Source organism: Macaca nemestrina, chromosome 18 (assembly GCF_043159975.1).
Source record: "Macaca nemestrina isolate mMacNem1 chromosome 18, mMacNem.hap1, whole genome shotgun sequence".
In the NCBI taxonomy this organism is placed as follows: Eukaryota; Metazoa; Chordata; class Mammalia; order Primates; family Cercopithecidae; genus Macaca; species Macaca nemestrina.
Window position 1 is genome coordinate 2,570,039 of NC_092142.1, and position 21,409 is coordinate 2,591,447.

Below are 21,409 nucleotides of genomic sequence, written 5' to 3' on the forward strand. Positions count from 1 at the left end.
GAAGCCGCCAATCCCGCCCCGCGACGACGAGGCCGCCGGAAGTCGTAGTTTCGGAAATGCCGCGCGTGAGGCAGCCGACCGGGCCCCGAGAGGTGGGGAACTACAAGTCCCGGCGGGCGCAGCGGCCGAGCGCTTCCGGCTCGCGCGTCCCGTCCCTTTCCCGGCCGGCGGCCGAGGGGGCATCATGAAGCGGCCTGGCAGTGCTGCCGCTCCCGGGCGGCCGCGGGCGGGTGAGTGTCCCCGCGGCGCGCCCGACCCGGAGCTCGCGCCTCGGGGCCGCGCAGTGGGGCGGGATCGGGCGCGTCGAGGTCGAGGCGAGGTGAGGCGAGGCGAGGGGTCGGGCGGGGGGGGGGGCGGGGCTGAGACGGTCGGGGTCGGGGTCCGGGTCCGGGTCCGGGTCGGGGTCGGAGTCCGCGTCGCTGTCCGTCCGCCTGTCAGTTGTCCGTCCCTCGCTCCGTCGTGTTCTCGCGCGTTCTTTACTCATTCCTTTTTCCTGCATTCCCCGAGCCGCCCGGGTGCCAGGCACTGTTCTGGCCGCCGGGAGACTGCGGAGAACACGGTCCCAGTTCTCCTGTGATCGGCATCTGCTGCAGGGTTCCCCAACCTCCGCACCATCGACCACGCGGTCCGGGTCGCTCTTTGCTGCGGGGGGCTGCCCTGTACATTGTAGGATGTGGAGCAGCCTGCCTGGCTCCTGGCCGCTAGATACCAGTAAACACCCGCTCTTCCTCAATTGCGATAACAAATGTCTCCTGCGGGACAACTCCCCCTTATTCCCGGTCTAGACAGACAGGGTGGTGGGATGGACAAGAGATAGTCAAAATCGTGGGGAGCGGCGGTATGTGCTGTGAAAGAAAGAAAGAGGGTGCTGAAAAAGTGAGTACTGGTCGGGGGTGGGGGCGGCGCTACCGTTAGCCAAAGGCCTGATGGAGAAGCAGCCAGTCCCGGGACGTGCAGGAGGAGCGTTCCAAGAAGAGGGAGTCCGATGTACAAAGGCCTGGGGTGAGAAGGGGCCTGACGCAACCCAGCAAGCCCTGGCAAGTGGAGAGGCGAAGTCGGTGAGGCCGGACCAGGTTCACAGAGTGCATGGCGGGGGTGGGGGCGGGGTTATTGTGCTTTCAAATGACTTGGGGTTGAGGAAGCGCTGGAGAGGCGGGTCCGATCTAGGTCCGGTAAAGAGCTTTCTAGCAGTTTGTGGACCACAGACTTCGGAGCTCACTGGGGAAGCAGGAGAGAGGGAGGCTAGGCCATCGTCTCCTAATCCCCACTGGGGTCCAGCTGTCAAGATATGGTTGTCTTGAGCCAGGCCAGAGTGGTCAGCTGGGGCTGAGTCTGGAGTCCAGGAGAGGGGCCTGCTGGATCCCACCCTGCTCTTGGGGGTGGAGGGCTGCTTGCTTGCTCAGGAATTTCACGCCGCCCAGCCTGTCTGCCCACCTTTCTCACCACCCCTCCGACCCCTTCCTGGGCACACACAGGCCCCCTAGCCCTCGCCAAGTGAGGAGCCTCCCTTTTCCTCATTCCTTCTCTTTGGGCTTCTCCCTTCCTAGACCCCTTTCCTGTGCCTCTCTATTGGGAATATCCTGACTTCACTGCTCTGGGCATTCATAGTTCTCTGTGGAAGCCCCGGGCCCCGTGTCCTGATGGGGAGCAGTGGTATGGGTAGCCTGGTCGAGGGAGGGGAGGGGCCAGGAGTCGGCACCCCAACCTGATGCCCCAACCTGAGGGTCTCTAGTGAAGTGACTTCCACCGTAGCCCACTGGGGCCAAGTGTCACGATATTTCTGGAAGTGAATAGAAAAGTTCAGGGTCTTTGGCACCCACCGAAAAGTGCCTTTGGCAGATTGAGTGGCGATTGGTGGGGCTCCTGCCCCTCCGTCTGCCTGTGTCCCCCACCAGGTTCCTAGCTCCTCCCAGGTCAGATTCGCGTTCAGCCATCACATGTCCCCACCCTCCCGCATAGGGCCTGGCACCCCATGGTTGGTGTGACTCTCGGCCAGCTGGTTGGACAAGGAATGAGCAGTTTGGGGAAAGGAGGAAGATGCGGTTGAAGGGCCTCCTGGCCAGGAAGCATGGGCAGCCTGGCTCTGGGATGCAGCCGCTCCCCGCCTTGGCATGGGACTGGCTCAGGCACTGCCAGGGCTCTGGATATGTGGTAGCTGTGGACGAAGCAGAAGGAATGGGACTCTGGTCACCACGGCACAGCCTGGGCCGGCCTCTCCGCCTTCCTCAGTCTCCATGGTCTGCTCAGCAGAGGAGCTACTGTCTGGGGCGCCTTCCCTCTTGACAGGTGCATCTTCTCTTGGCTCCTTCCAGACGAGGGTCCGGCTCTACTCCAGTTTTCGAGAAACTGGAGGCTGGGAGGGCAGGTACACAGCTGTAAAGTGGCAGAAATGGAATTTGAACCGAGCTCTGTCTGAGCCCAGTGCCCGTTGCTTTGACCATGGTGTCACAGCATCTCCTGGACCGACGCCCTGCGGGATCAGGGAGGGCATGTGGGGAGGGCCGAGAACTGTTGGCTGCGTGTGTCTCGGTCTGGCCTTCTCGGTGGGTGGGCACCGAGGACTTCACCAGGCCCTCTGTGTGGCTCATGCGGAAGGAACCTGTGGAGAGGGACCCACCAAGCCCTTAGTCTTCTACAGATCCCCCGCTGCCCCCAGCCTTGCTCCCTGGAGGAGGAGGGTGCAGCCAGGTGGGGCAGGTGAAAGGGGAAAGTGAGCACTGGAGGCTGGGACTGGTCATGTGCAGACCCGGACGCCCTCACCCAGCTGGAGGAGGCCAGCTGCCTGGAAACTCGGGGTGGAGGTGACCCAACCCCAGAAGCACCCAGGTGGGAAGTGGGGGGTAGCGACGCAGAGGGCCAGGACTGAGGGGCATGGGACGGTGTGGGAAAGGAGGTGGCAGTGCGGTGGCACGCTGGCATGAAAGTGCTGGGTGGCTGAGTGGGTCAGACGGTCTCTGCCCTCACGTTCCTGTTGCCTCTTCGGGCCCAGATCTGGCCAGTGTTTGTGTCAGCTCCCTGCTGCTGCAGGGCAGAAGGAAGGAGAGAGCCCGGGAGACTGAGCCACACAGGAAGCAAATGAGAACATAGAGCAGGAGAGGGAGACATGGGCTGGGGTGGGGGGGGCGCGCACCGCTGCCCTTGGCTCTTGGGCAAAGCTCATGACCTGTTGCTGAGAGTCTGAGGCCCACTTGACTTGGGTGAGAGCCAGGAATGCACTCCCCAGCCCGGGGCCGTGAAGCTGGGGTCTCTTCCTGTGCCCCAGGATACTCTCCCCACTCTGGATCCCAGCAGCCTCATCCTCCAGGAAGCCCTCTGGACTTCCCCTTGACTGGACCAAGTCCCCACACAATAAACAGCCATGAGATACGGGGAAAAAAGGACTGAGAGATGTCGCCAGCCCTCAAGGGGCCAGAGGGGCAGCAAAAGGAATCTTTACTGTGAAGTTGGGGTAAAACCTTGGCCAAGCTGGGGGGACCCCCTCCCTGGAGCAGAGGGAGCTGTGGACAGTGGAGAGGCTTGGCCAGGGCAAGACAGGCTTGCAGGCTGAGTGGCTGCAGTAGGAGCAGAGCTGGGGCTGTGGGTGTGGGGGGCAGGGACAGGCGAGGGGGGCGCGGTGCTAGGAGGGAAGGGGGGCCAAGCTGGCCTCGGACCAGGGCCTGCTGGGGTTCTGAGGGGATCCTGAGGACCAAGGCAGGCAGAGGCCAGGGGCACCCCAGGGGCCTTCGACGTCACACCCTGCCTATTTGGGATGGAAAAAACGTTCTAAGGGACGTCAGGGAACAGCGGCGGAAGTGCGTGTGGCTTTGCTATGGCAACCAGGCCTGTTTCTATAGAATTTAGCGGCCTGGGCTTGGGCCGGGGGGCTGAGGCAGGGGCTGGGCTGGGGCGGGCAGTCTGTGGGTGCCCTGGGCAGGCTCTGTGATGCCAGAGGCCATGCTCGGAGCTCTGGCCGCAGTCCAGCCAGCCGGCCACACACAGCCCTGTGGCAGGCGGGGCGAAGGCTCCTGGAGCCATCCCAGGCTCCTCCCAGGGCAGTTGCAGGCCTCACAGGCACACCCACCCACGGCTCACTCCACACATATTCAGGGGACCCCCATACCCCACCTGCCCTGGGCTGCTAGAGGAGCTGCTTTCAGGCTGGGCCTGGCCTCAGCAGGGAGCTGCATCTAGAAGCCCCCATTGCCCCCACTCAGCAGGGCTCCCCTGGGCTGCTGCCAGGTGGGCGGGGACCCCTGACCCAGACCCCCCTCCAAGTGTGTCTGCAGGGAAAGGGGTGGGTGTCCGCATCCCACATGCCCCCGGGGCGATGCCCCAGCAGAGCCCTCTAAGCCCAGCTTGTGGGGGCTGGGGAGGGGCTGCTGAGGGATATGCTGAAGAGGGGCTGGGGTGGAGGCAAAGAGGGGCTGAGGGAGACTTCCGCTTCCTTATTGTTCAGTGGCTGCCCCCAGGGTCCCGGGATCCCTGCTATGTGGATGTGGGGTGGACAAAGACCCTGGGCCTGAATCCCAGTTTCAGGTGACGTCAGGGAGGGGCTGCCCTGTGTTGGCCCCAGGAGGAGGGGACAGTGGGAGGCCAATCCTACCCTTCTCCTCTGCACAGTGCCGACCCATGCACCTCGTCCCTGAAGGTCAGCACTGGCCTTCCCCAGAGTGGATGCTGCGCTTCCTCAAGGACTTTTCTCTTTCAAAGATCGAATCCCCCTGGAGCATCCAGCCTGGGTGGTGCAGACGGAGCGGGCGTGCGGACTCCAGAAGGGCGGTGTGGTGGGGACATGGAAGGAGGGGCAGAGGGGCTGGGGGGGAAAGCCCTGTCTCAGTCCCTAGCTGCTCCTGTAGCTTCTCCCAGTTTGGGAAGAGGCTCCAATGCTATAGAGCACCCCCCACTTCTCCAGCACTGGGAACTGGGGGGTGGAGAGACCAGAGCACTGGAGGGGGTTCTCAGTCTGGCTGACAGTTTCCTGCTCGGCCAGCCCCAGCCTTGATGAGTGTGGGGTGGGAAAGAGGCACCCTCCCTCTGGGGGGCAGGGCATGCCCCCAGGACAGCCTCCCAGCCACAGGGGTGCCAAGCTATTGCACGTCCCAGCTGTGGCCTGAGGGGTCCTCTCCCTACTGGGGAAACTTATTACAAAACCCAGCCCCTGGGACTGGGCTGAGGGGAGGCTTTGGGCATCTTGCTCAATTCTGAGGTGCAGGGGTTGGATCCTGCCTTAGGGCGGGACACAAACGTTCCCTGGCCTCCAGCCCTGGGGTTCCTCCCACCTCCGTGTCCCTGGCTGGAGCTGAACACTGAACCCAAGTGAACTGGGAAGCAGCCTCCTGTGCAGAGCATCCCCCTCCACCCCCTCCCTCCCCCTTCCACCCCCTCCCTCCACCCTCCACCCCTCCCTGCCTCCACCCTCTCCACCCCTCCCTCCGCCCCTCCCTCCGCCCCTCCCTCCCTGCACCCCCTCCGCCCCTCCCCCCTCCACACCCTCCCTATGCCCCCTCCCCCCTCCCTCCCCCACTCCACCTCTCCCTCCCTCTGCCCCCTCCACCCTTCCGTCCGCCCTCTGCCCCTCCCTCCCTCCCTCCGCCCCCCCCTCGCCCCCTCTCTCCCTCTGCCCCCTCTCTCCCTCCACCCCCCCTCCCCCCCTCTGTCCCACTCTGCTGGCTCTTGGTGGGGTCTTGTGCACCCCACAGATCCTGTGGTGTTGTCCCCATGGCCTGGCTGCTGTTGGCCAGCTGGGACTTTGTGGCTGATTTGCACGTTGCCCTGCGTGCCTTTCTGTTCACCTCACTTCAGAGTGAGGGGGAAGCCAGACACCTGCTCTTCCAGACTAAGCAACAGGCACCGAAGCCAGCCCGACCCATCCTGGGGGAGTGCCTGCTGGGGTCCCGGCCACCTGGGCCCCTGGCAGGCATCACTGGCAGGGCTCACAGCTGGCCCTGGGGTCCTGGAAGCTTGCAGTGCAGGGAGCCGATGGGTTTGTAAAATGCAAGTCAGTGTCTCCTAGCGGCTGCCCAGTGATCCCCTCCCTGCTCGCATGGGGCAGGAACCAACCTGGGGCTCCCAAAAGGGCTGAACCTCCCGAGCTGAATCGTGGAGCCCTGCGGTTCAGGCTATCGGGGCCTTACCCCAGTTGGGACATCTTCACCCCAAGCACGATGGCAAAAGGCAAGCCCTGGCCAGCTCTCCCCGACCTTCCTGCCAGGAGCTGCTGGAGATGGGATAGGCATGTGCCAGGGCAGAACAGCATTCTAGACACACCACAACCACACCTCTGTCCCAGGGCTGACTCCTCTGAGCCTGGCTGCAGGTGTGTGGCACTGCCCACACTCAGGAGCCCCTGCCTCTTCCACAAGAGGAGTCCCCTGAGCGCCCAGTCTGGGACACACAGGGCCGAGCCCCTCGAGTCGCAGTGGGACCTGGAGGAGGCCGAGGGAGGCTTTGGCCAGGCCCCATCTCCCAACACCATGGGATGCACAGAGCAGGTGGGGCTAGGTGGCTCGTGGCACTGCCAACTGCAGGGGCTAAGATGTCGGGTTGAGGCCCGAGTCCTGAAGGCTGAGTGGCTCCAGGGTGGGTGGCCTTACAGGTGGCATTGGAAGGGACAGGTGGGCCTGGGCAGCCTAGAGAAGGGGAGAGGAGACAGCAGGGGTGGTAGACAGTCTGGGAGCCCAAGTGCAGGGAACCAAGGGCTTGAGAGCCAGCCCCTCCCTGCAGACCTGTAGGCCGGGCTGGGGGACCCCAGGCCAGACTGCAGCCACGGTGGTGGGTGAGATGAGTGGCAACTTGAAGGCGCATGCAGGGCGGGTATCACCAGAGGGGCCCAGTCAGGAGGGACTGATGGAGGAGGTGCTGGAGCCAGCTGGACTCAGTGATGCCCCCTGAGCCGTGCTCCCACTGGGTGGGGGCAGAGACCAGCTCTGCCACTTTCTTGGCCTGGGGCTAGGGCTCTCCTGCTCCTTTCAGGTCCCTGGGGCCTTGGTCTGCAGCCTGGCTTCCCCAGGGTGAGAGCAGGGCCGCAGGGGTGGGCTCCCTGCTGCTGCGCCGCCTCCAGAGCAAGCTTGTTCTGAAGGCTCCTGCCTTGGGAGCCGAGCCGTGGTGTGTCCTCACAGGGTGCCGTGCATGGGCCTCAAGGTAGACAGTGTGGGTGGGCCCAGGACGGGAGTCCTGGGGGTGTGACTTTCCTCCTCACAGGGACCTCAGCTTCAAGCCGGGATCGGCGGCGGCTCTATCCACAGGCAGCAGGAGACAGGGCTGTCTCAGCCGCGCTCTGCCGGGCTCCTGGCTTCCAGGCTGCCGGGGTCCTGAAAGTGGGGCCTGCTCGGGAGGACGGGTGCCTGCTGACAGAGCCTGGTGCCCCACAGGGGGAGGGTGGGCATCATCCGGTACGGACAGCCCCTTCCCCGGGCTCTGTCCTGGGTGTTACCTGTTGGCTGGGTCTCCTTTTCCCTCTAATGTCTACCTTCCCCTGCAGCTGTCCCTGGGTCTGACCAGCACTCCCAGCACCCACGGAGCAGCCACGTCTCCCCCAGGCCCATCGGCCCCTGTCTTCTGGGAGGGTGATTCCTGTGTGCCTTCTCCCTGCCCCCCTTCCCCACCAGCCCGAGTCCCTGTGGCGCGGGTGGGAGTGTGTGTGACCTGCGCAGCTTCCAGGGGCAGACTCGTCTCTCTCCTGCAGTTTTTTCCGTGCAGCGCGGTTTGTGCAGAGTTGGGTTCCAGTGACTTCCCCTGCAGGTTCTTTCTCTGGGGTGTCGCTGCTGTCTCCCCCTCTGCAGCCTGCTGCTGACTGGGTCCTGACCGTACCTGCCACGGCAGGAAACACATTCGTCGTGCCTTGACTGGTCCCAATGTGACTGGATCCCGCCACATGGGCCACACCCTGGGCCTACCCACCAAGGCCCAGCCTTGGCCCCAGGGACATTCAGCCTGGAGGTGACTGGCTGTGACTCAGGACCCAGAGGAGTAGAGAGAGCCGGGCAGGGGTCCCTCCACCTTGGGGAAGAGCTGGGTGGGCTCTTCAGGAGCTCAGAAGGGCTAAGTCTTGAGGGACGGGGATGCAGAGCCGCCTGCCCGCCCGGCCTCTGCATGCCTGGGATCCGTGTGAAGGGCCTTTGCCTCCTAGACGCCTGCCTGAGCCGGTGCTGCTGGTGGAAGGCGGCTGCGGCGGCCCCATGGTGGTCCAGAGCAGGTCTGCATACTTGCAGCAGCCCGGCTGGCTCAAAGGGGCCTGGGCTCCATCTCTCAAGCCCCTCATTTGTGCTCCACCCACAGGAGATGCTGCCCAAGGACCCTAGATGCCTCTCTAGAGCATGAGCTCGGGCAAGAGTGCCCGCTACAACCGCTTCTCTGGAGGGCCCAGCAACCTTCCCACCCCAGACGTCACCACCGGGGTAAGGGCGTGCCCCAAGGGTAAGGGTCTGCCCCTCTGCATGCCCAACATCCCCAGAAACCCCCAGCATGCCCCAGGGACCTGGTGCTTCCTGCAGAGCTCCCAGCGCAGTCTCCTCCCAAGCTTGGGTCTCGGGGGAGCTCGTGTGTGTGTGTTAGGCGTGTGAGTGCTGCGTGGCCTGGCCTGCTCGCGTGTTAGGCGTGTGAGTGCTGCGTGGCCTGGCCTGGTCGCGTGTTAGGCGTGTGAGTGCTGCGTGGCCTGGCCTGGTCGCGTGTTAGGCGTGTGAGTGCTGTGTGGCCTGGCCTGGTCGCGTGTTAGGCGTGTGAGTGCTACATGGCCTGGCCCGGTCGCGTGTTAGGTATGTGAGTGGGCTCCACATGTGCATGTCCTCCTTGTGTCCGGGAATGAGGCCAGGTCTCCTCCATCCTCCCTCTAGACCAGAATGGAAACGACCTTCGGACCCGCCTTTTCGGCCGTCACCACCATCACAAAAGGTGAGCCCTTAAGCCGAGGCCAGCCCAGGCTGGGAATAACTGGGGCACCCCCACACCCACCATCCTTAGGACTGAAGGGCACTTCCTGGTGAGCTGGTGTTGCGTGCCAGTGCTGGGTGTGGGCAGCCTCACATCCCAGCCTCTGTCCTCACAGCCTCTCAGCCTTGGGCCTCCCTGCTGGACAGGAGTCGGGTGTCCTGCTCCTTGCGCCTTGGTGACTGTGCTGTGCCCTCTCTCCCTACCCTCTTCATCCCCTCTGGGGAGGCTGCCCTGACATCTCCAGCCCCACCACACAGCCCTGTCCCTTGTCACAGTGACCCCTAGCTTGTCCCCAGTCTCAGGCTTCTGGCCAGTCTCTGAAAGGTCCTGTGTGCCCGGAAGTCCTCTCTGGAGTTTGGGCCTAGGGCTTCAGTACCAGTGCTGCGGTTGTAAAATATTAATAGGAAAAGAGAGAGAGAGTGGAAGAGGTCCATAAGTCTGGTTTGTTTTTTTGAGATGAGTGTCACTCTGTCACCCAGGTTGGAGTACAGTGGCGTGATCTCGGCTCACTGCAACCTGCACCTCCTGGGATAAGTCCTCCTACCTCAGCCTCCCAGGAAGTTGGGACCACAGGCACCACCACACCTGGCTAATTTTTTTTTTATGTTTGGTAGAGATGAGGTGGCACCATGTTGCCCAGGATGGTCTCAAATTCCTGGGCTCAAGTGATCCTCCTGCCTCGGCCTCCCAGAGTGCTGGAATTACACGCATGAGCCACCATGCCAAACCCAATAAATCTTCACCTGCACGTGACCACTGGGTGGGGTACACGACGGAAACCTGAAGCTTCCTTGCTGCTTCTCAGCCCTAAACCCTAAGAACCAGAGTGCTGCAGGTTGAACGCAAGCACCGTGCTCAGGGAGACCGTGAGGAAGTGGCAGCACCTTCTTCCCGAGGTGCAGGGCCAGGGACCCTCGTTCGGGGCGGGGGCTCTGGGGAGACTTTGTTCTCTGTCCTTTCTGGCACTCTGCCCTTTGTAGAAGCACACCAGCTGCTAATTAGTTTTTTTAATTGCTCTGATAAACCTGGCCATGGGGTCACAGGGCCGCCAAGGACACCTGTTCACAGTAGCACCTCTTTGCTGCTGGTGACTCCCTCAGGGGCTCTCCAGGGGCCCTCTTTTTTTTTTTTTCTTGGATGGTTCTTGTTTTTTTTTTTTTTTTTTTGAGACGGAGTCTCGCTCTGTCACCCAGGCTGGAGTGCAGTGGCCGGATCTCAGCTCACTGCAAGCTCTGCCTCCCGGGTTCACGCCATTCTCCTGCCTCAGCCTCCCGAGTAGCTGGGACTACAGGCGCCTGCCACCTCACCCGGCTAAGTTTTTGTATTTTTAGTAGAGACGGGGTTTCACTGTGTTACCCAGGATGGTCTCGATCTCCTGACCTCGTGATCCGCCCGTCTCGGCCTCCCAAAGTGCTGGGATTACAGGCTTGAGCCACCGCGCCCGGCCTTTTTTTTTTTTTTTTTTTTTTTTTTTTTTTTTTTGAGACGGAGTCTCGCTCTGTCGCCCAGGCTGGAGTGCAGTGGCCGGATCTCAGCTCACTGCAAGCTCCGCCTCCCAGGTTTATGCCATTCTCCTGCCTCAGCCTCCCGAGTAGCTGGGACTACAGGCGCCCGCCACCTCGCCCGGCTAGTTTTTTGTATTTTTTAGTAGAGATGGGGTTTCACCGTGCTAGCCAGGATGGTCTCGATCTCCTGACCTCGTGATCCGCCCGTCTCGGCCTCCCAAAGTGCTGGGATTACAGGCGTGAGCCACCGCGCCCGGCCAGGATGGTTCTTTTGGAGGAAAAAATAAATAAATATCATCCCTAATCCCACCCCCACAAAAAATGGTACCTTTTCATCTACCCTTAGAAGCCCCATGGCCCCGTCACACGGCAGAAGGTGCCCAGGATGGGGCAGGGCACGGCTGCCGTGCCTGGCCCCTCAGCAGCAGGGATGGGCAGAGCCAGGCAGGGCGTCCCCAGGTGCCTCACCTGGCCCCTCATGACAGATGGGGAAACCGAGGCCCAGTCACACGGCAGCCTCTTGAGGCCTCGATTTTGAGCCCAGCACTGTTTGTGACATCCGAGCCTGGCTGGTCCTGAGTCCGGGAGGTGGCTCTCTCTGGCTCCCACGTGGACTGACCGGCCCTTCCCAGGGCAGCTCTGGCCCTGGCCAAGCTGGGGTGACGTGCAGGCAGGAGGAGGGAGGGCACTTCAGCTCCTGCCTCAGAGGAGGCCACCAAGGCTGGGGCCACTTCCTGGTCCTGGCTGTGCCAGGGACACCAGGATGCGGTCCTGGTCCTTCTGCATCCCAGCCCCACACCTCGGCCTCAGCGGAACCTCTGTGAGTGGAGGCTGTCAGGGAACTCACCTGGCAGAGGCGCCTCAAGAGGCAAATAAAACAGCATCCCCAGCTACTGCCAGGCGGCCTTCAGAGTGACGGCTCCGTGTTGGCCATGGGCCTCAGCTGGCTCAGGCTGGGGTGCTGGGGAGCTTGTAGAGGCCTTGAAAGAAGACCCTGCCTGGGGTAGGCAGGGCTGGGGCTGGGGCTGCTGGACTCAGTGCTCGCACTGTCCAGATGTAGACTGAGCCCAGCGTCCATGCTCCTGGCACTGTTTTGACCTTGAGAGGGAACCCAAACTTCCCCGGCGCCATCCCTGCACGCTTTCTGCCTGCCTGGCCCTGGGGAGGGCTGTGAGCACGGGCCCCACCTCCCTCGCGTCTGCTGAGGGAGCCCCCACTCACGCACCAGCCATCTTGCCTTGCAGCTGATGGGACCAGCACCTACAAGCAGCACTGCAGGACACCCTCCTCCTCCAGCACTCTTGCCTACTCCCCGCGGGACGAGGAGGACAGCATGGTAGGTCCCCACCCCGCAGGAGCCCGTGTGAGCCTCAGCTTCCCCCCACCCTCCCTCCTGGGGGACCCGGTCCCAGGAGGAGCTGACAGTGAGCTGGTGAGGCACAGGAGAGGAACAGCACCTGTGGATACCCTGAGGCCTCAGCATGCATGACAAGTCTGTGAGAAAGGAGGCTCCTGTGGCTGAATTGTAGGTGGCAGAGGGCAGCCAGTGAGGGCAGCTGGGCCCGATGGCATGGCACCTGCAGGCCAGAATGAGGCATATTTGGCTCTATCTTAAGGGAGGTGGAAGCCACAGAAGGTTCGATCAGGATAACACAATAAAATATATGCTTTGAAAGGTTGCTTTGCTGCTGAGTAGGGAATGAGTGGGGTTGCTGGGTCCAGGCAGGGTTTGAGGAGGGGTCCTGATGAGAGGAGGGAGAGGAAAGGTGTGTGGACCTAAGCTGTGGGGACACCAGAGGGAATGGGGTGGGGGCTGCGGAACCTGTGCCAAGTGCTGGGGGAGCCAGATAATTCCCTGTTGCTGGCTGTGTTGGGGGCAGAAAGGTTTAGGTCAGTCGGGGGCTGGCTGCTGGTACCTGAGCCCTGTGGCCAAGGTCTCAGTGGTCATTCCCTGCCATCCTGGTCAATGGCACTCATTGCTGAGCTCTGGGCCTACCCAAGGGACAGAGGCCAACTCTGCCCTGGGCATGAAGGACCAGCCTAGCGGGGGGTGGGGGCGTGTGGGGCCTCCCTGGCAGCTGCTTCTCTCCAGTGCCTTGGACACCAGGTGTGGTGGCCCTGCTGGCCCTCTTGGGACTGAGGCCTTTTCCCTTTTCCTTTCTTATTATTTTTTTTGAGATGGACTTTCTTTTTTTTTTTTTTTGAGACGGAGTCTCGCTCTGTCGCCCAGGCTGGAGTGCAGTGGCCGGATCTCAGCTCACTGCAAGCTCCGCCTCCCGGGTTTACGCCATTCTCCTGCCTCAGCCTCCCGAGTAGCTGGGGCTACAGGCGCCCGCCACCTCGCCCGGCTAGTTTTTTGTATTTTTTTTTTAGTAGAGACGAGGTTTCACCGTGTTAACCAGGATGGTCTCGATCTTCTGACCTCGTGATCCGCCCGTCTCGGCCTCCCAAAGTGCTGGGATTACAGGCTTGAGCCACCGCGCCTAGCCGTGAGATGGACTTTCACTCTTATTGTCCAGGCGGGAGTGCAGTGGTGTGATCTCAGCTCACCACAACCTCCACCTCCCAGGTTTAAGTGACTCTGGCCTCAGCCTCCCGAGTAGCTGGGGTTACAGGCGTGCGCCACCACTGCCGACTAATTTTGAATTTTTAGTAGAGACAGGGTTTCTCCGTGTTGGTCAGGCTGGTCTCAAACTCCCGACCTCAGGTGATCCGCTCCCCTCGGCCTCCCAAAGTGCTGGGATTACAGGCATGAGCCACCGCACCCAGCCTTCTTTTTTCATTTCTAACAATAAGAAGAAAAGATTTTTTTTGTTTCGTTTGTTTGTTTGTATGTTTGTTTGTTGAGATGAAATCTCGTTTTGTCACCCATGCTGGAGTGCAGTGGTGCAATCTCAGCTCAACTGCAACCTCTCCCTCCTGGGTTCAAGCCATTCTCCTGCCTCAGTCTCCCAAGTAGCTGGGATTACACATCCGTGCTGCCATGCCCAGCTAATTTTTGTATTTTTAGTAGAGATGGGTTTTCACCACATTGGCCAGGCTGGTCTCAAACTCCTGGCCTCAAATGATCCGCCCACTTTGGACTCCCAAAGTGCTGGGATTACAGGCGTGAGCCACCTTGCTCGGCCAGAAAATAAGTTTTTAATTAATTGAACAAACACATCCGGGTGTGCCGGGTGCTAGGCCGAGGGTGAGTTGGGTATGTCTGGGCCCTGTCCCTTGGGCCTCTGCCTGCTTTAGTCTCCACAAGCCGAAGGCCACGCATCCACCATGCTTGCGGTTCCCATAATCACCTGCTATCCCCATGGGTCACTATGCCTTTAAAGAGGGGCGGGCATCTTCTCTCTTTGCCCTGAGGCCCACACAGGGAGTCCTCCTCCTGCCCTTTCCCCTGCCCCCCAGGCCTGGACGCCGTTAGCCCCCATGCCCAGGAGGGTGGGAGACTCTGGGGTAGCAGTGGGCAGGCCAGGGAAAGTGGGTCCCGTGCCAGCTACTGCTCTGCTCTCACCTCTGGGGCTCTCCCTGCTGCCATGGGGCCTCATGACTCACTTCCTCTGACTCCTTTCTGCTCTCCACGTGCTGTTTCCATGCAGATGGGCCCTTGGGACCTGAAGGGAGGTGGGCACACGGGACACAATGCCCCCTCTGCCGGCCTTGGGACTGGCTCTGCCCCTGTGCTCTGTGGGTTTCATACCCAGGGCTGCCGGGAAAGGGGCCAGAGGCTCAGCAGAGCAGCAGCAGGGCCCCAGGTGGCCGTCCGCTGCAGCTGGGCCCCTCTGCAGTCAGAGCGCCGCAAGAGGAACCTTGGGCAGCGTGGCTCTCGGAAACTTCTGGAGGTTTCCAGGCCAGAGGGGAGGAAGGGACGGTGTCTGCCCCTCCCCCAGACTCCCCTGTCGGTAGCTCAGGCAGAGGCAGGCACCTGTGTCCCTCACTCCTGCCCTCGGGAAGCTCAGCTGAGGTTCTGTGGGGGCCTGGCCCTACCTTCCCTCTGAGCCTCCCGGCTGGGCCTGGTGTACCCCAGCAGCAAGGCCAGACAAGCAGCCAGGCCCGAGGGGCACCTGGAACCCAGCCGCCGCTCCCTGCCAGCCTTCCTGGCCCTTCCATCCTGCGGTCACGGCCTCGGCTGCCCAGGATTGGCTGGTGGAGGTGCCCCCTCACGGCCCACATTCCCTCACGGGAAGCAGGAAGCCGCTCGGGTATATGGAATTGAATAGCAGGAAGTCTCTCCATTTACACAAAGAGAGGTGGCAGGCGTGAGCGGGCAGCCCAGCACCCCGGCCCAGGCCGCCCAGGCAGGCAGGCAGGGACCTGGGCTGCATCAGCTCCCCACACCCACCCACGGCCCCTGTGGACAAGCAGAGTGCCCGCAGTGACCGGGGTGGCCCCAGGGGTGCTGCTACCCTCCCGGGCTGGTTCCTGTCCTCCCCAAGGCTCTGACCCCGTGCGGAGCCCCCTGACAGGCGCCTCTGCCTCCGCGCAGCCCCCCATCAGCACTCCCCGCCGCTCCGACTCTGCCATCTCCGTCCGCTCCCTGCACTCAGAGTCCAGCATGTCCCTGCGCTCCACATTCTCGCTGCCCGAGGAGGAGGAGGAGCCGGTAGGTGTGGGGGACTCAGCGCAGAGCGGCTTCCAGGGCTGTCACTGCAGCAGTAGCACTGAGGCACCGTCCCCTCCGCCATGCCAGCCCAGCTCAGGGGGAGGGCAGCTGGAGCCTGACAGGAACCGCAGTGCTTGGTCCGTGGTGGGGACTCAAGGGGCCAGGCTGAGTCCCCTGGGTATGTGCCCCACTCCCCTTTCTCAGGGCTGCCCGGGAACTGGCAGTGGGAAGCACGGGGCTCCGGCGGGGCCCTTTCCAGTCTCACCCCAGGAAGGAGGCAGGCGAGGGCGGCCAATACTGGGTAGCTGGACTTATCCTCCTGGGCTGGGCCATGCCTCTGGGGCCACAGACCTCGCTCTCCCTCTTGGGCCCCGATCAAGCCCCCCAGCTCTAAGCAGGCCTCTCTTAGGACGTGCCCCCGTCCTCAGAGGACAGCCAGGCCTGGAGCGAGAGCACCTGGGTGCCTGGGTGGTGGTGGGGCTGAGGGTGGCCTCCCGCCATTGCTTGCCTTTCACACTTGGTTCCAGGAGCCACTGGTGTTTGCGGAGCAGCCCTCGGTGAAGCTGTGCTGTCAGCTCTGCTGCAGTGTCTTCAAAGACCCCGTGATCACCACGTGTGGGGTGAGTCGCCCCCCTTCCCAGCCCCCATGCTGCCGGAGGCCCCCGCAGGACCGCAGGCCTCTCATGGGCCAGGGCTGCTGGTCCCTGGCCTTGGTTGAGGCCTGGTCTGGCTGCACTGGGATTGGGGTGCAGTGAGGCCTGTGGCTGCCATGGCCGTGGACTTGGGGAAAAGAGGACCCTGTGGCTGCCCTCAAGTCCGCCCTTTGCCTCCACAGCACACGTTCTGTAGAAGATGTGCCTTGAAGTCAGGTAGGCTCGTGCCTCAGCCGAGGCCTGGCACTGACCGTGCCCCTGGCTGCCGAGCAGAGACGGGCAGCTTCTCCCTTGTCCCCCGCACAGTGACCGGGCCTGTTTGGCCTCTGCTGGGGGTGGGATGGGGCTGCAGCAGTCCTTGGGATGCTCAGGCTGAGGCTCAGGCCCTCCATGAACAGAGTGGGGACACCCCAACTTCTAGTGTGTCCAGACTCAGAGACCCCACAGTAGGTGTGGGCCAAGGCTCCCCAGGTCAGGGTGGGCACCCTCTGGGGAGGCCTTTCTCACTGGTGAGGCTGTCGTCCTCCCACATGGCGCCCGCTCCTGCCTGCCTGTCCACACTCTGCCCTCTGCCCTCTTGGCCCCACCCCACACTTTTCTGGGCACAGCTGAGAGTATCACAGGTGACACTTCCTCACCACCTGCTGCTCCTTCTTGGTGGCCCACCTGTGCCCCCGTTCCCATGCTGCATGCCTCAAAAGGGGCAGATGGACAGGAGATCTGACCTCTGTTAAGAGGCTCATGCCCACCCCGGTGAGGGAGCATGTTCCAGGCAGGCCGTGGGGGTCAGCACGCCCTCCTCCCCCAGAAAAGTGTCCTGTGGACAATGTCAAACTGACCGTGGTGGTGAACAACATCGCGGTGGCCGAGCAGATCGGGGAGCTCTTCATCCACTGCCGGCACGGCTGCCGGTCGGCGGGCGGCGGGAAGCCCCCCATCTTTGAGGTGGACCCCCGAGGGTGCCCCTTCACCATCAAGCTCAGCGCCCGGAAGTAAGTGCCCCTCCCTGGGCACCTTTGCCTCCCTGGGGGCTGCCTCTCGGGGCTTTGGCTCAGGCTTCCCCGCATCCCACCCTGGCACAGGGACCACGAGGGCAGCTGTGACTACAGGCCTGTGCGGTGCCCCAACAACCCCAGCTGCCCCCCACTGCTCAAGATGAACCTGGAGGCCCACCTCAAGGAGTGTGAGCACATCAAATGTCCCCACTCCAAGTACGGGTGAGTGGGGGGCGGGCGGGGGCGGACGAAGTCCCTCCACAGGCTCCGCTAAGAACCGCCTGCTTGCTGGTCCCGGGGAGGTGGGTCGGAGCTGGGACCACACCAGGGTCTGTAATCCTCTCTGAGGCCCAGGAGCCCAGGAGAGGCCCAAGGCCCTGGAAACACAGAGGAGGAGCCGAGGGCAGCCAGGAAGGTGGGCATGGATGCTCCCGCAGCCCACCAGGCATGGGCGGAATTGAACAAATGCTGGGGTTGAGAGCTCTGGAGAGGGAGGTGGGGGTGGGAGGAGAGGCAGGAGCCCAGTTCTTCAGGGCAGGGAGGCTGCTGAGGGGCGTGGGTTTTATCCTCAGGGAGTGAGGAACCCTTAAACAGCTCTGCAGGGGTGACGTGATGGGACCTCACTTGTGAAGCTGCCCAGGGGTAGCTAGGTGGGGAAGAGGGGCAGCTGGACCTGGGGTGCAGTGGCCACAGGGCTGGAGCACTCGAAGGGGATTCTTGGGGATAGGGAGGCACCAGCAGGGACCCACCAGGCAGGCAGGTGGGCAGCTGTCCTGTCCCTGCAGGTGCACGTTCATCGGGAACCAGGACACTTATGAGACCCACCTGGAGACTTGCCGCTTCGAGGGCCTGAAGGAGTTTCTGCAGCAGACGGACGACCGCTTCCACGAGATGCACGTGGCGCTGGCCCAGAAGGACCAGGAGATCGCCTTCCTGCGCTCCATGCTGGGCAAGCTCTCGGAGAAGATTGACCAGCTAGAGAAGAGCCTGGAGCTCAAGTTTGGTGAGGGTGGGCACTGGGGCAGGTGGGGGCCTGGCCACTGCTCCGGGCACCAGTGACACCCCCTCTCCTCCTGCTCCTCAGACGTCCTGGATGAAAACCAGAGCAAGCTTAGCGAGGACCTCATGGAGTTCCGGCGGGACGCATCCATGTTAAATGTGAGTGGGCGGGGCTGCAGGGGCTGGGTTGTGAGACCCAGGGAAGCTGGCGGCCCTGGCAGGGAGGCCTCCTTTGGCCTTGGCTCCACTAGTCAAGATCAGGGGTCTGTGTGTGGCAGGGACTCCTGTCGCCCCTGCTCACCCCTGGCCCAGGGCAGCAGGGGCAGAGAGGCTGCACTGGCCCCACAGCAGCCCTGCCCACCTGCCCTCTGCCCTGCCCTTGGCCCTGCAGGACGAGCTGTCCCACATCAACGCGCGGCTGAACATGGGCATCCTAGGCTGTGAGTATGGGCCTGCCGCGGCTCCCACCTGCCCTCCCCGTGCACCCCTACGGGGCCCTCACTCACTGCTCCCGTCTCTGCAGCCTATGACCCTCAGCAGATCTTCAAATGCAAAGGGACCTTTGTGGGCCACCAGGGCCCTGTGTGGTGTCTCTGCGTCTACTCCATGGGTGACCTGCTCTTCAGCGGCTCCTCTGACAAGACCATCAAGGTAGGCGGAGTCCTACCTCAGTCTCTGCAGCATGGATGGGTTGGGCACTACTGCATGCCTGGCACTGCCAGCCTGCCTATGGGTGGGACCTTCTCCTGGGCAGGGCTTTCTCCCATGGGCGGGGCTTTCTCCCATGGGCAGGGCTCCCTTACTCATTCCTGTCATGCTGCCCCTTGGCACCGGGCTGACCTTGCTGGGACCCACTGTGGCCCTGGTCTCTGCAGGTGTGGGATACATGTACCACCTACAAGTGCCAGAAGACACTGGAGGGCCACGATGGCATCGTGCTGGCTCTCTGCATCCAGGGGTGAGTCCAGGCACGTGTGTGACCAGTGATTCCCAGGTCAGGAGATGTGGTGCTGCTACTCCGTGGGCCGTGAGCCATGAGCTCGAGCCTGTGTAGCTATGTGTGTGCCCCACCTCTAGGGCGCCCTCCACCTGGAGCAGCACTGGCTCCCTGGGTAGCAGTGTGTGGGCCCTTGTGTGGCCTGCACCATCTCTGAAGTTGTGTGTTCCCAACAACTGGCATAGCCAGCCTCCCAGCAGAACCTTGTCCTGGCCCCGGTGCTCCTCGTGCAACCAGAAGATGGGGGGACCTTAGGGAGTGAAGGCAGGAGCTCAGCTCTCCTCAGCCTGCAGTCAGAGCCCAGGGCATAGGGACCACGGAGCAACTACCTTGGCCACCTTCTTGCCTCCAGGTGGCCTACCTGCCTCCTGTTTCCTGTCGTGAGGCTTTGTGGGAGCAAGCGTGTAAGCGTGTGCGTGAGAGATGCTCGCTTTCAGGAGGCGGCAGCTTGACTGCCAGCAGCCGGCCCTGGGATTGACTCAGTGCTAACGGGCGGGTAATTACCTCCCGGCTCGCTGTCAAATGCTTTCCAGGCAGGCATCAGGCTGGCTCACCCCTTCCAAGGTTCCCGTGTGGAGACTGGAAAATAGGCTGGAGCTTAGGGACACAGCAGTGGCCTTGGCCCTGGGCCACGCTGCTAGTTCCTGATGGTTGGCATGGACCTCGGGCCCTGCCAGGGCGGTGTCAGCAGGGACACAGCTTCTCCCACCGTGACACACTCTCTGCTTCCCCAGGTGCAAACTCTACAGTGGCTCTGCAGACTGCACCATCATTGTGAGTGGGGCCTACAGGCGGGTGGGCAGGAGGCAGCCCAGGCCTGCCTCAGTATGTAGGTGCCCCAGGGAGGTGTTTCTCCCCATCTGGGCTCCGGACTCCAGACTTCAGGTGACAGGGCTTGGTGCCCTGAGGCTTCCGGTCCTTCCCCAATCAGGTGTGGGACATCCAGAACCTGCAGAAGGTGAACACCATCCGGGCCCACGACAACCCGGTGTGCACGCTGGTCTCCTCACACAACATGCTCTTCAGCGGCTCCCTGAAGGCCATCAAGGTACGGGTGGAGGGTGTGCCTGTGTGTGTGAGTCACTGAGGTGTCCCTTGCCCGCCCAGCCCACAATTGTAGCCATCCCTGCAGGTCTGGGACATCGTGGGCACTGAGCTGAAGTTGAAGAAGGAGCTCACAGGCCTCAACCACTGGGTGCGGGCCCTGGTGGCTGCCCAGAGCTACCTGTACAGCGGCTCCTACCAGACAATCAAGGTGCACCTGGGTACACCTGGTGGCCACAGGGCCTTGTCCCCTGCCAGCACTTCCCAGACCAGCACCCAGGGCTCCATCTGCCCTGTTCCCTACCTTCACACATGCCCTGGCTGGGTGGGTGGGCTGCCCAGTGGTGCTGAAGCCCTGGGGGTGAAGCACCTGGCCTGGGACCAAGTGGCCCACGATTACTCATAGATCTGGGACATCCGAACCCTCGACTGCATCCACGTCCTGCAGACGTCTGGCGGCAGCGTCTACTCCATTGCTGTGACAAATCACCACATTGTCTGTGGCACCTACGAGAACCTCATCCACGTAAGGCCTGGGCGTCTGGGTGCAGGGCCAGACTGTGGCCCCATCTCCCCTGCCTTGCTCAGTGTCTTTGACCTGCCTGTGCCCACCCCTCCCAGGTGTGGGACATTGAGTCCAAGGAGCAGGTGCGGACCCTCACAGGCCATGTGGGCACTGTGTATGCCCTGGCGGTCATCTCGACACCAGACCAGACCAAAGTCTTCAGTGCATCCTACGACCGGTCCCTCAGGGTGCGTGCAGGCCCAGCGGTGGCAGGAGGCTCAGAGGGCGGGCAGCTGAGCTCCAGCGGGCCCTCATGTCCCATGTGCCCCCAGGTCTGGAGTATGGACAACATGATCTGCACGCAGACCCTGCTGCGTCACCAGGGCAGCGTCACCGCGCTGGCTGTGTCCCGGGGCCGACTCTTCTCAGGGGCTGTGGATAGCACTGTGAAGGTCAGTGTCCATGGCTCAGGCCATTCAAAGGGGCTGCACAGGATGGAGCGGGGGTGGGAATGAGGAGCTGGCAGCCCCAGCATGAGGTGGTGGAGGGTAGGTATATGTGACAGGTGTGGCTGGGCCAGGGTGGCTGGCCGCAGGACACCTTGGTGAAGCAGCCGTTTCTCTGCAGGTTTGGACTTGCTGACAGGATCCAGGCCAGGCCGTGGCTTCCCCTGGACCAGCCCTGGACCTGTCTGAGCCACGCTGGCCACATGGGGTGGTCTCCGGGTTTCTGCCTGCCCTATGGGCACAGGTGGACAGGCTTTGGCAGCCGGGCAGTGCCCTCCCTGCCCAATGCTCGGCGAGCCTCCCTCTACTCGGCACTATCCTCGCTGCCCAGCCCCTCTCTCTGGGTGCCAGGTACGACGCTTGCCCCGGCCCACCCTCCATCCCCACCCTAGATGGATCGAGGGCCTTTTTACTCACCTTTTCTACTGTTTTTAGACTGTGTGTAGATTTGGTTACTTCCTGGTGGAAATAAACACTCCACAGACTGTGGCTGTGTGTGGGGACAGCTCCTCGGGACAAGGGGGCTGTGTGGCCTTGAGGTTGGTGTGCATAGGCACTGGCTGCTGTGAGTGGGGGGGCATGGGGCGGTTTTCTCTGGTGGACCCCAGGACTTCAGCCCACTCTGGGGCCTCCCTGCTAGAAGGCAACTTGTCACACCCGAGCTGCTGCTGGCCTTCAGACCCATCTCCCCCAACACATGT

The 21,409-nt window shown here is 62.5% G+C and overlaps 1 protein-coding gene across 1 annotated transcript; it reads left to right on the forward strand.

The window, feature by feature from the left end:
• Nucleotides 1-117: 117 nt before the first annotated feature.
• LOC105485812 (TNF receptor associated factor 7) lies at nt 118-21,197 on the forward strand. Its single transcript, XM_011748311.3, has 21 exons — nt 118-230; nt 8,257-8,375; nt 8,811-8,868; nt 11,657-11,748; nt 14,893-15,009; nt 15,537-15,629; nt 15,845-15,878; nt 16,471-16,654; nt 16,745-16,879; nt 17,443-17,660; nt 17,742-17,815; nt 18,048-18,096; nt 18,180-18,307; nt 18,532-18,614; nt 19,388-19,427; nt 19,585-19,701; nt 19,786-19,908; nt 20,104-20,223; nt 20,319-20,450; nt 20,535-20,654; nt 20,830-21,197. Exons 2-21 carry the CDS (start codon nt 8,295-8,297, stop codon nt 20,842-20,844), a joined length of 2,013 nt encoding a protein of 670 aa, XP_011746613.1. The 5' UTR covers nt 118-230; nt 8,257-8,294; the 3' UTR covers nt 20,845-21,197.
• The last annotated feature ends 212 nt before the right edge of the window (nt 21,198-21,409 follow it).

Bases quoted from the DNA above. Each gene is read 5' to 3' on its own strand.
- LOC105485812 (XM_011748311.3), top strand. From the start codon at position 8,295: ATGAGCTCGGGCAAGAGTGCCCGCTACAACCGCTTCTCTGGAGGGCCC. The intron at 8,869-11,656 runs GTGAGCCCTTAA...CTTGCCTTGCAG, and splicing joins CGTCACCACCATCACAAAAG to CTGATGGGACCAGCACCTAC. The intron at 20,451-20,534 runs GTGCGTGCAGGC...ATGTGCCCCCAG, and splicing joins CCTACGACCGGTCCCTCAGG to GTCTGGAGTATGGACAACAT.